Source organism: Gymnodraco acuticeps, unplaced genomic scaffold (genome assembly GCF_902827175.1).
Source record: "Gymnodraco acuticeps unplaced genomic scaffold, fGymAcu1.1, whole genome shotgun sequence".
Taxonomy (NCBI): Eukaryota; Metazoa; Chordata; class Actinopteri; order Perciformes; family Bathydraconidae; genus Gymnodraco; species Gymnodraco acuticeps.
Genome location: NW_022991408.1, coordinates 31,010 through 42,452, shown reverse-complemented (window position 1 = coordinate 42,452; position 11,443 = coordinate 31,010). Strand labels below are relative to the sequence as shown.

The following is an 11,443-nucleotide window of genomic DNA, read 5'->3' as shown; positions in this document are numbered from 1 at the left end:
ACAAAGACACTTTTAATTTTAAAAACACTGAATACATGCACCAAGCACACATTAACACTTGTCCTTGATATTCTTAGGAAAGCACATGAATAATGAAGAATAACTTTCCATAAAACGTTATACAAACTGTTAGGGATTAATTTTGTCTTTACTCCTAGACATGTAACCTTATTCTGTGTGTTGACATTTACGACCATCCCTGCTTCTAATCTCCCGTAAGGAATGTGTTAATGCAGTCGTATGTTGATACTAGGGTTTATGGCCTGACACCAGTGGGCACAAGGGGGGTTTTCTAAGCTCCAGAGACGTGAGAGACATCTCCTGTGTCTGCAGATGTGTTTACGCCCATCCCCAATATGTGGATTTGACTCTCTGTAAACTAGTTAAAAGGTCTACCAAGATGCGAGGCTGATCAGATTTGACATGGCAACCCACCCGTGCAGTCAGAACCTTTGACTGTGTGACTTGTGATGTGAATTTCTCCGGCCGATGCTTGTATTAAATCTCAGTGTTTGACATCAGAACTCCTGCTCGTCCCGTGTCTCCTTCATGAGTCGGTGACTCCCACTCAGTGGCGTAGCGGAGGCCCCCGCACCGCTTAATCACCGGAGCTTAGGGGGCCCCGCCCCCACTGTAGGCTATCCTCTTAGATTTCGTAACGCGGGAACAGGGTGCAGAGGGCGGGGCCCCCCCCCTCCCTGCTATGTTGCTACGTCATGTGTACGCTGCCTGTAGTAGTACAACAGTGTATCATTATAATTATTTGCTCATCTGCGATAGGGCTAGCCGGCTGATAACTAATGTTCATTGGCAGGCTGGGCAGCGTTCAAAACAAAGCGGGAAGCATTGCTCATATAAATAACGTTCATTAGTTGCGTTGCCGGTAAACATGAAAAATGAAGCGCCACTACCCAAGCGGTGCTCAGAAAAGCAAAATGAGAGCGAAAGCCGAACAGGAGAGGGCAAAACTACCTAAAATAACGTCATTGTTCCGGCAGGCAGCAAAGGTAGACGTAGACTCTAACGTTACTGCAGATAGACCGCTAGCAACCCCCCCCCCCGGCCCCCGGCCGTCAGCTCCGAGTCCAGGCAGACAGCCCAGCAGCCCCGTTACAGCCGAGCCAGCTAGTCGTGCCTCGCGCTTCGAGACAGGTTAGACATTAGAATAATATAAAGTTGTATTCGCCATAACCAGTATGCTACAGGTTACATTGGAATTGGAATCTAATCCGTTCATTTTTGCAGGTCAGCAAGAAGTCAGCTGTGCCCCCTCCGAGGCCAGTTCAGACATAGGCATAGACAAGGCTGCCCAGCCAGCTAGCCGTGCCCCCACAGACCCCAGCAGCCCCGTTACAGCCGAGCCAGCTAGTCGTGCCTCACGCTTCGAGACAGGTTAGAATAATAGAAAGTTTTATTCGCCAATCGCCATAAACAGTACAAGTCAGTATGCTACAGGTTACATTGGAATTGCAATATAATCCGTTCCTTTTTGCAGGTCAGCAAGAAGTCAGCTGTGCCCCCTCCGAGGCCAGTTCAGACATAGCCAAGGTTGCCCAGCCAGCTAGCCGTGCCCCGACAGTGACAGCAGCTCCCACCCACCCCAGGGACACGTTGGCCAGCGACAACTCTGTGACTGAATACCCTACTGATAGGGGGAAATTCCCTGTAGATTTAGAAGACGATGATGTTAAACGGTACATTCTGAATAACGGGCCATGCAAGCCTGAAGGGCCATTCAAAAGGGATGGGAAGGGAAGGTGCTTTTCAAAAGAGTTCTATAACAAAACATCCAAAATTGGATGTAGAATTCCACGAAAGTGGCTATGTTACTCGCCATCTATGGACCGGGTGTACTGTGAGCAGTGCTGGCTGTTCGGTGACAGACCGTCTGCCCATCACCTCCACCAAGCGTGGAGAATAGGAATAAATGATTGGCAGGGTCTCTCTAAAAAGATTAAGGAACACGAATTCTCTCGCTCTCATTTGGCAGCATGTGTCGTGTATGATACGTGGAAAAATAATCTGACCATTGATGCGCAAATATCATCTGAGTTTAAGAGAGAGGTGGGGTTTTGGACCGAGGTCCTAACCAGAATAACTGATGTTACACTAACACTGGCCTCTCGCAACTCTGCTTTCCGGGGTCACAGAGAGAAAATAGGTGATATAGATAATGGTAATTTCTTATCTACCATAGAACTTATGGCGCGTTATGATCCAGTTCTGCAAAGGCTTATTGAAAGCAAAAAGAAGGTGCACTACCTAAGTCCTCAAACTCAAAACGAAATAATTTCATTGCTATCGAAAAAAGTGCAGGACACAATCATTACAGACATACAGAATGCAGAATTCTATTCGATTATAATGGATACTACCCAGGACATTTCAAAAGTAGACCAACTGAGTCAAGTGTTCAGATATGTTACTATAGCAAATGATGAAAATGGAAACCCTACAGAGGTGAAAATAATCGAAAGTTTTTTGGGCTTCCATGCAGTCACAGACCAAACTGCTGCAGGTCTAGAGAGAGAAATTCTCGAATCGATGGAGAGAAAGGGGATACTACTTGGGAAGTGCCGCGGACAAGGATATGACGGGGCTAGCAATATGAGTGGCGTCTACTCCGGTGTACAAAAACGCATAAGGGATAAAGAGCCCAACGCAGTGTACATTCATTGTGCTGCGCACAATTTAAACCTTGTACTCAATGACGCATGCCAAAATATACCTGAGATAAAAGACTTCTACGACACTGTTGAAAGGCTATATGTATTCTTTAGTGGAAGCATCAAACGATGGGAGCTTTTGGAAACACACCTCTCAGTGCCCAAGGCTGGCCAGCCTACACTGAAGAGACTATGCCCGACACGATGGGCATCAAGACAAGACGCCGTCCAATCATTGCGGTTCCGTTATGCTGACATTATGCAAGCGCTAACTAAGATAGACTTGCTCTCCAAAAAAAGCGAGGAACGTGCCGAGGCGACTGGCTTGAAAAAGGCCATGGAGAGCTTTGAGTTTGTTGTAATGACTGTAATACAGGGCAAGGTCCTTGAAACAGTCAACATTGTGTCCCAAGCTCTCCAGCGCAAAGACGTGGACCTCTTACAGGCGACAGCAATGCTTGGTAACGCAACCGATACACTTGCCCAACTCCGAGGAGAGTTTGATGGCTTAAAAGCGCACACGCAAGACCTGGCATCCTCATGGGGTGTCCACAGTCTCTTCAAAGACAGACGCGCAAGGCGCACAAAGAGGCACTTTTCAGAGCTTTGCGAGGACCAGCGGCTCCAAGACCCAGGGGAGCATTTTAGAGTGGCGGTATTTTACGCAAATATCGATATTGTCGTTGCCCAACTCAAAAATCGATTTGTTGGAATGAGCGAAGTTGCACAGCGATTTTCTTTTCTGCTTCCCCGCGAACTTTTGCGCGCAACAGACAAGGATCTGTCTGAGTCCGCAAGTGCTTTATCAGGCCAGTATAAAGACGACCTGTCAGCCGAGTTTCCTTTCCAGATCCTGTCCCTCCGGAATGCTCTTAGGCCTACTATAAAGAAAATTGAGCGTGGAACAATCAAAGACCTTGCACAAACCCTGCTCATTGAAAATCAGTCCATTTTGCCAAGTATCCCCGATGTTGCCACAGCACTGAAATTGTTTTTAACTATACCCGTGACTGTTGCCAGTGCTGAGAGATCTTTCTCAAAATTTAAATTAATAAAGACATATTTGAGGAGCACAATGTCGCAAGAGAGACTGTCTGGGTTAGCAGTCCTTAGTATTGAGAGCCGACGCGCGCGCAGTATAGATTTAAAGACTGTTATACAGGACTTTGCGCAGAAGAATGCCAGGAGACGTGCTCGTATAAAATAATAGGCCTACAAAGCAGCTCCTGATTGCATCCTCTTTGTAGCCTATATAGGATGTGTTTTATTTGCTTGTTTTTTGTAGGCTACTTTTCTTTTATACAGAATGTTATGTGAACCGTTCCGTTGTGTGAACTCCAATGATGATAGGCTATAACGTTCTACAATATACCTTCATGTTACAAAAAATACACAGCCACTTGTTTGTATTTGTCAATTATGTTTCAATCAGATGTATATTATTATACAGTTCCTACTGACCTTACTGTTTAAATCAGATGTATATTATACAGAAAGTTCCTACTGACCCTATACTGTTTAAATCAGATGTATCTATACAGAAAGTTCCTACTGACCTATAGGCCTACTGTTTACAAAAGATGCCTGAAAAAATAAACATTTAAAAAAGTGGCCGCGATGTCTATCCCATGTCACTCTATTATTGATTTAGGGGAGGGGGCGGGGCCCCATGGTCCGACCTGCGGGGGAGCCCCGAAATATTGCGCAACGCCACTGCTCCCACTGCATTGCTACACAGAAGTTTCCTCCACACAAACTGTTGTAGGAGGATATGTTTGATTGTAAAGCCCTCCACTTTTATCCTTACTGATAAACTTGGCAAAAATGATCTTTTACTACTTTTTACGTCAATTCTCTACAAAATAATTGGTGTAAACCATGTGGAGATGCAGATATCACTGACAACAGACACCTTGAGTACATATAAGAGGATTAAATACTAAATTTTTACCACATTTGACAATCTTATATAAGGATAAAAGCATTTCAATTAACTTAATATCCTACAAATGAACACTTCACTACTTTTGATCAGGTTATTATCAACTTGTGTGCGTGTCAGCCCCGATGGGAGCCTCGTGACTCCATGCATACTGCAGAAAATGAATAATTGAGAGCGTGATGAGCAGACGGACCATCTGCAAGCGAGAGACCAACACGGCTCGTTCAGATTCACACTTTACACAATATAACACCAGAATCACTGAGATGTTGTTCAACACAAGAAGAAGAATTTATTATAGGATGCATTTCCGTCTCAGTCCCACCTGTCGAGCAGCGACCACACATTTGGTGCACAGTTCATAATCTCCTTTTCGGTACAGATACGATGGTTTCTTTTTTCTGTGTTTTCCTCCCAACAAGTTTCTTAATGCTGCATTAACTAACTTCCCCTTTGGGTCTTAAGAGTGAAGTTGATACCCAATAAATTACGTTTATTTGCAGGAGCAAAATGGCTTGGTTTATTAAAAGATACTGGTTGTGCAGTTCTTTGTGAAATGGTGTCTTCATGGTTAAATGCTCTCAAATGCCCATTCAGATATCCAGTTGGGGAAAAAATGATGTTTACCTTGAAGCGTTATGACAAAAACATACTGCAGGCCATTTCTATTCACAGTGCAATGACTTATCAAGACTCACAGCAGTTACTGTGTATCACAAAGAATGTATGGGCTCAGAACAGTCTCATAATACACACATGCACACAGAAGGAGTCACACTTGTATTTCCGGATCCACACTTGTGTTTTTCAATGCACACACAAATGTGTTCCGTTTCATATGCATGTAAATAAAATCCAAATACAGAAAAAAGTTTTACATATGTATTTTTGATCCACACATATTTGTTTTCCGTTTAAATCCTCTGAACCTGCAAACACAACCCGCTTCCTGTGCACGGATCGCTGTGCATTCGTGTGTGGGTTTTTTGAGACTCCCCTGACGGTCACCCGATTCGTACTTGTATTTTTTTCTATCTATAGCCAATCAGATGTCTCCTTCATTCTAAGCCAATCACATGAGCGCGCCCCCACGAGGGTAGATTTCTTGCGTTCATGACGTAGCGCTTCATGTACGCATTTTGCGCTGTCCGGTCAGCTCGCTAAACAGAGGGCGGAGCATCAGGTGATCATGCAGAGCTGCGTGTCTCCGTCAGACTCAGCAGCTGATCTGATCTCTCTCTCGCATCCGGTTACACTTCACTCGCGTTTATGTCCATATCGATCAGATCCAGCTCTCCTGATCGGCCTTTATAGAGAGCACCGATCAAACTATTAAGAGCCGATAATGACCGGCGGGGCTCCCCCGTTGACAGGTCACTGTCTAGCACTGGCTTCGTAGTGCACTGATCGATTAGGCTAAGCTAACCTGTAGCTGCTCCCTCCACACTCACAACAACTTCATGCAGACATAAATAAAGCAGCTGTATTCGCCACACAGGAAACACACATTTAAAACGGTTTTGCCTGCCGTGTTTGTGTACACAAGCATTCATCAATGGATCGGGAAGTGGCGCTGTACCTTAATAATATAAAGGCTTGTATTTGCGTGCATTTCCTGTTCGGAAAGTGGCGCTGTACTGAGTGGAGGTGTCCTGAGATTAGCGCCTGCAGGCAGGCTCCATGGACCTGTCAGCTCCCGACTGAGCAAAATGCGTACATGAAGCGCTACGTCATGAACGCAATAAATCTACCCTCGTGGGGGCGCGCTCATGTGATTGGCTTAGAATTGAGGAGACATCTGATTGGCTATAGATAGAAAAAATTACAAGTACGAATCGGCTGACCGTTAGGGGAGTCTCAAAAAACCCACACATGAATGCACAGCGATCCGTGCACAGGAAGCGGGTTGTGTTTGCAGGTGCAGAGGATTTAAACGGAAAACAAATATGTGTGGATCAAAAATACATTTGTAAAACTTTTTTCTGTATTTGGATTTTATTTACATGCATATGAAACAGAACACATTTGTGTGTGCATTTAAAAACACAAGTGTGGATCCGGAAATACAAGTGTGACTCCTTCTGTGTGCATGTGTGTATTATGAGACTGTTCTGAGCCCATAAGAATGAGCTCTTACAAAGCAGAGATGTGTTTCTGCCCTTTGTGATATTCTGTTTTTCTTCAATCTGATGTGGAGAGATCTCTCATTGATTATTTGGGACATAAAGTTTAATGTACAATTGATTTAGCTGTTTGGGTAAAGACTCACACTGACATAATTAGAAACTGTTGTAAATCTGTCTCTCAGTGAGAACTTGTGTCGATAACCTCCTGTAGTAATACTGTGAGAAATGATGCAATTAAAAATCGCAAAGCCTTACATTTCTTTTTTACTTGTTTTTGTTCTTCTTGTGTGTCAGTCCTCCACACCAATCAGAAGTGCTGTGCTCCACATGTACCAGCCATTGTTAACCAATCAGAAGTGGCCCATGATAGAAGGTGATAGACAGATTGATCCAATCACCTGCCAAGTGCTTTTGAAAGTGCCTGCCCTTTCCAAATGGCTTCCAACGGAGCTTTAGATGCTTTGGTGAAACCATCTGAGTCAGGTTAGTAATGCTCCATCACATGTTTCTATTACAGGGGGAATCTGAAACTGAAGCTTGACTTTAAAGCAACCCAACGGAAGTTTCATGTAAGTTTAGTTATTTCACTCGTAGCTCGGGCTGCGGGGGTGCTAGAGACGGGAGCACGTTGATACGACCTTCCTAGCCGGAGATATGGCCGCATTTTACAATAAACTTCCGTTGGGTCGCTTAAAAACAAATATCGCAAATCGAATCGCAATATCTATCAGAAAAATCGCAATTAGATTATTTCCCGAAATCGTGCAGCCCTACATGACACACACACACACAGACACACACACACACACACACACCACACACACACACACACACACACACACACACACACACACACACACACACACACACACAGCCAATGACCTCTCCAATGCCACCTTCAATGGAGAGGTCATAATCAAAAAGGTCTCATTCTCTGCAAAAACGGGAAAATGAAATTAGAAGTCTGAGATATTTTTGGATAATGTTTCTCTTTGTATCCGTAGTTTCTTGTTTCTAGAGGTAAACATCACCTAAGAACCATGAGTGTCTGTGAAATGTGACAGTGATAGTTTGATAAATGACACCAAGAATCAACAGCAGACTGTCAAGAGATAAAACCAAGAAACCGCTCTCCGTTTCCGTCTTATATGTATATTCCATATTCCAACGGTATGTTTGAGGCATCATTGGGACTGAAAAGTTCTGTAATCACCTTTCAGCATATTGTAAATCAAGACGGTTGACTTTCACCGTTCATCATAGAGAGAGAGAGCATTTCAATTTGGTGAGATGCCCATGCACCTCCCTTTTGAATAGAAACAGCTCTCATACAATGAGGAGTATCCTGCAGGATAAGTGGCTGCTCCAACATTGAAATGGAAAGAGAGTGGGCAATTATATTTGAAGCGTTTCAGAGATGGAGAGAAAACTATGCCAAGAGTTTTTCACTGTGCTTTATCCATCTCTCTAATAGTTTAGCTTGCTGTGTAAGCTCACCGCTAAAGGAGCCATGAAGAGCTAAAGTCAAGCTAAAGCACACATTTTGTATTACACACAGGCCCACAAATATGCACAGAAAACAGGACTATATTGCAGAATTGATCCACACTCACCAATGGGATGTCGTTTGAAATCAATGACTCGTATAGGTTACTCTATATGCTTGCCTTGTGGCAGTTGAGTGGGACACACACACACACACACACACACACACGCATACAATCCCTCTGCAGCAACCACACTAGGAGCCATCGACACCCACTTCCATTTTTCATTCATTTTATCTCAAGCAGTGGTTCTTCCAGCTGTCGTCCACTTAAAATAAACAAAATACTGTATATAAATAAAGAGTTGTGTATGGTTGGTAGTACTGAATAATCATCCTGTATGTCCCCTGGGCAAGACACGCGGTACCTGTCAGGTTTACAGAGCGCTCTCTACCCTCCTGTCACAGGCTTTGGAGGAAATGTACAATAACACCTCCAGAGAGTTAGCTTTGCATATTTGATATGCGTTGCACATATATGCAACGCTCCATGAGGCGAGGCCACCACGTCTGCTCACAGGACTGATCCTACACACATTGCATTATATGGAAGTGTTGGACAAATACAGATATACTCGTGATGATGGATCTTCATCAGCGGGATGATAGGAAGGATATGTATTATCAGTCAATGGTAACACCAGTGAGAAACATATTTGTTAAGTAAGAGTGGTGCAGGGATGATGTACTTTTGTTGTGCTCATATCAGTATGTAGTGTATCTACTTTAAAGAGTCCTCTCCTGCTGATGTTCAGGTGTATATCAGTATGTAGTGTCTCTACTTTAAAGAGTCCTCTCCTGCTGATGTTCAGGTGTATATCAGTATGTAGTGTCTCTACTTTAAAGAGTTCTCTCCTGCTGATGTTCAGGTGTATATCAGTATGTAGTGTATCTACTTTAAAGAGTCCTCTCCTGCTGATGTTCAGGTGTATATCAGTATGTAGTGTATCTACTTTAAAGAGTCCTCTCCTGCTGATGTTCAGGTGTATATCAGTATGTAGTGTCTCTACTTTAAAGAGTCCTCTCCTGCTGATGTTCAGGTGTATATCAGTATGTAGTGTCTCTACTTTAAAGAGTCCTCTCCTGCTGATGTTCAGGTGTATATCAGTATGTAGTGTCTCTACTTTAAAGAGTCCTCTCCTGCTGATGTCCAGGTGTATATCAGTATGTAGTGTCTCTACTTTAAAGAGTCCTCTCCTGCTGATGTTCAGGTGTATATCAGTATGTAGTGTCTCTACTTTAAAGAGTCCTCTCCTGCTATTGTTCAGGTGTATATCAGTATGTAGTGTCTCTACTTTAAAGAGTCCTCTCCTGCTATTGTTCAGGTGTATATCAGTATGTAGTGTCTCTACTTTAAAGAGTCCTCTCCTGCTGATGTTCAGGTGTATATCAGTATGTAGTGTCTCTACTTTAAAGAGTCCTCTCCTGCTGATGTCCAGGTGTATATCAGTATGTAGTGTCTCTACTTTAAAGAGTCCTCTCCTGCTGATGTTCAGGTGTATATCAGTATGTAGTGTCTCTACTTTAAAGAGTCCTCTCCTGCTATTGTTCAGGTGTATATCAGTATGTAGTGTCTCTACTTTAAAGAGTCCTCTCCTGCTATTGTTCAGGTGTATATCAGTATGTAGTGTCTCTACTTTAAAGAGTCCTCTCCTGCTGATGTTCAGGTGTATATCAGTATGTAGTGTCTCTACTTTAAAGAGTCCTCTCCTGCTGATGTTCAGGTGTATATCAGTATGTAGTGTCTCTACTTTAAAGAGTCCCCTCCTGCTGATGTTCAGGTGTATATCAGTATGTAGTGTCTCTACTTTAAAGAGTCCTCTCCTGCTGATGTTCAGGTGTATATCAGTATGTAGTGTCTCTACTTTAAAGAGTCCTCTCCTGCTGATGTTCAGGTGTATATCAGTATGTAGTGTCTCTACTTTAAAGAGTCCTCTCCTGCTGATGTCCAGGTGTATATCAGTATGTAGTGTCTCTACTTTAAAGAGTCCTCTCCTGCTGATGTTCAGGTGTATATCAGTATGTAGTGTCTCTACTTTAAAGAGTCCTCTCCTGCTGATGTTCAGGTGTATATCAGTATGTAGTGTCTCTACTTTAAAGAGTCCTCTCCTGCTGATGTTCAGGTGTATATCAGTATGTAGTGTCTCTACTTTAAAGAGTCCTCTCCTGCTGATGTGCAGGTGTATATCAGTATGTAGTGTCTCTACTTTAAAGAGTCCTCTCCTGCTGATGTTCAGGTGTGTATCAGTATGTAGTGTCTCTACTTTAAAGAGTCCTCTCCTGCTGATGTTCAGGTGTATATCAGTATGTAGTGTCTCTACTTAAAGAGTCCTCTCCTGCTGATGTTCAGGTGTATATCAGTATGTAGTGTCTCTACTTTAAAGAGTCCTCTCCTGCTGATGGTCAGGTGTATATCAGTATGTAGTGTCTCTACTTTAAAGAGTCCTCTCCTGCTGATGTTCAGGTGTATATCAGTATGTAGTGTCTCTACTTTAAAGAGTACTCTCCTGCTGATGGTCAGGTGTATATCAGTATGTAGTGTCTCTACTTTAAAGAGTCCTCTCCTGCTGATGTTCAGGTGTATATCAGTATGTAGTGTCTCTACTATTGACTATAATGACTATAATATGTTGGGGCGCTAGCCAATAAGAGCGTGAGTGTAGGTGATGTCACTATGTTCTTGAAGTAAAGTCCAATTGAGGCGTTTTCAGAGAGAAACACATGGAAAACATAATAGGGACATTTTTAATAGGGGTTTCCAGATGAAAAACGTTGTCCCCCGCACCCAGCTCTGTCCTGGGGAGACCTCTATGAAGGGAGACAGGCGAGTGACGGCCAACCTGTCATCCCTGCTGGACACTAAGTCCCGCCCCCTACAGTGTGCACTGTGCCGCTCCAATTGACTGCTGCACCCAACGTGTTTCATGGAGAGATAACACAGCATTCAGGCTGATAGACCACCACACACACACACACAAACACACACACACACACACACACACACACTATAACAGCACTATAACAGGGTGTCCAAACTATGGCCCGGGGTCCAAATGCGGCCGGTGGTCCATTTTTAATCGGCCCGCAGCAAATTCTAAATGGAATATGGCCCACACGGGAAACTTGGGCTTGTCTTTATTATCTTACTTCTTCAATATGTAAC

At 43.5% G+C, this 11,443-nt stretch overlaps 1 protein-coding gene across 1 annotated transcript; it reads left to right on the top strand.

Moving 5' to 3' along the window:
- Positions 1-1,196: 1,196 nt before the first annotated feature.
- Positions 1,197-11,183, top strand: LOC117532433 (zinc finger MYM-type protein 1-like). Its single transcript, XM_034195766.1, has 3 exons — positions 1,197-1,392; positions 1,496-3,321; positions 11,070-11,183. The coding sequence occupies exons 1-3, from the start codon at positions 1,197-1,199 to the stop codon at positions 11,181-11,183; spliced, it is 2,136 nt and encodes a 711-aa protein (XP_034051657.1).
- The last annotated feature ends 260 nt before the right edge of the window (positions 11,184-11,443 follow it).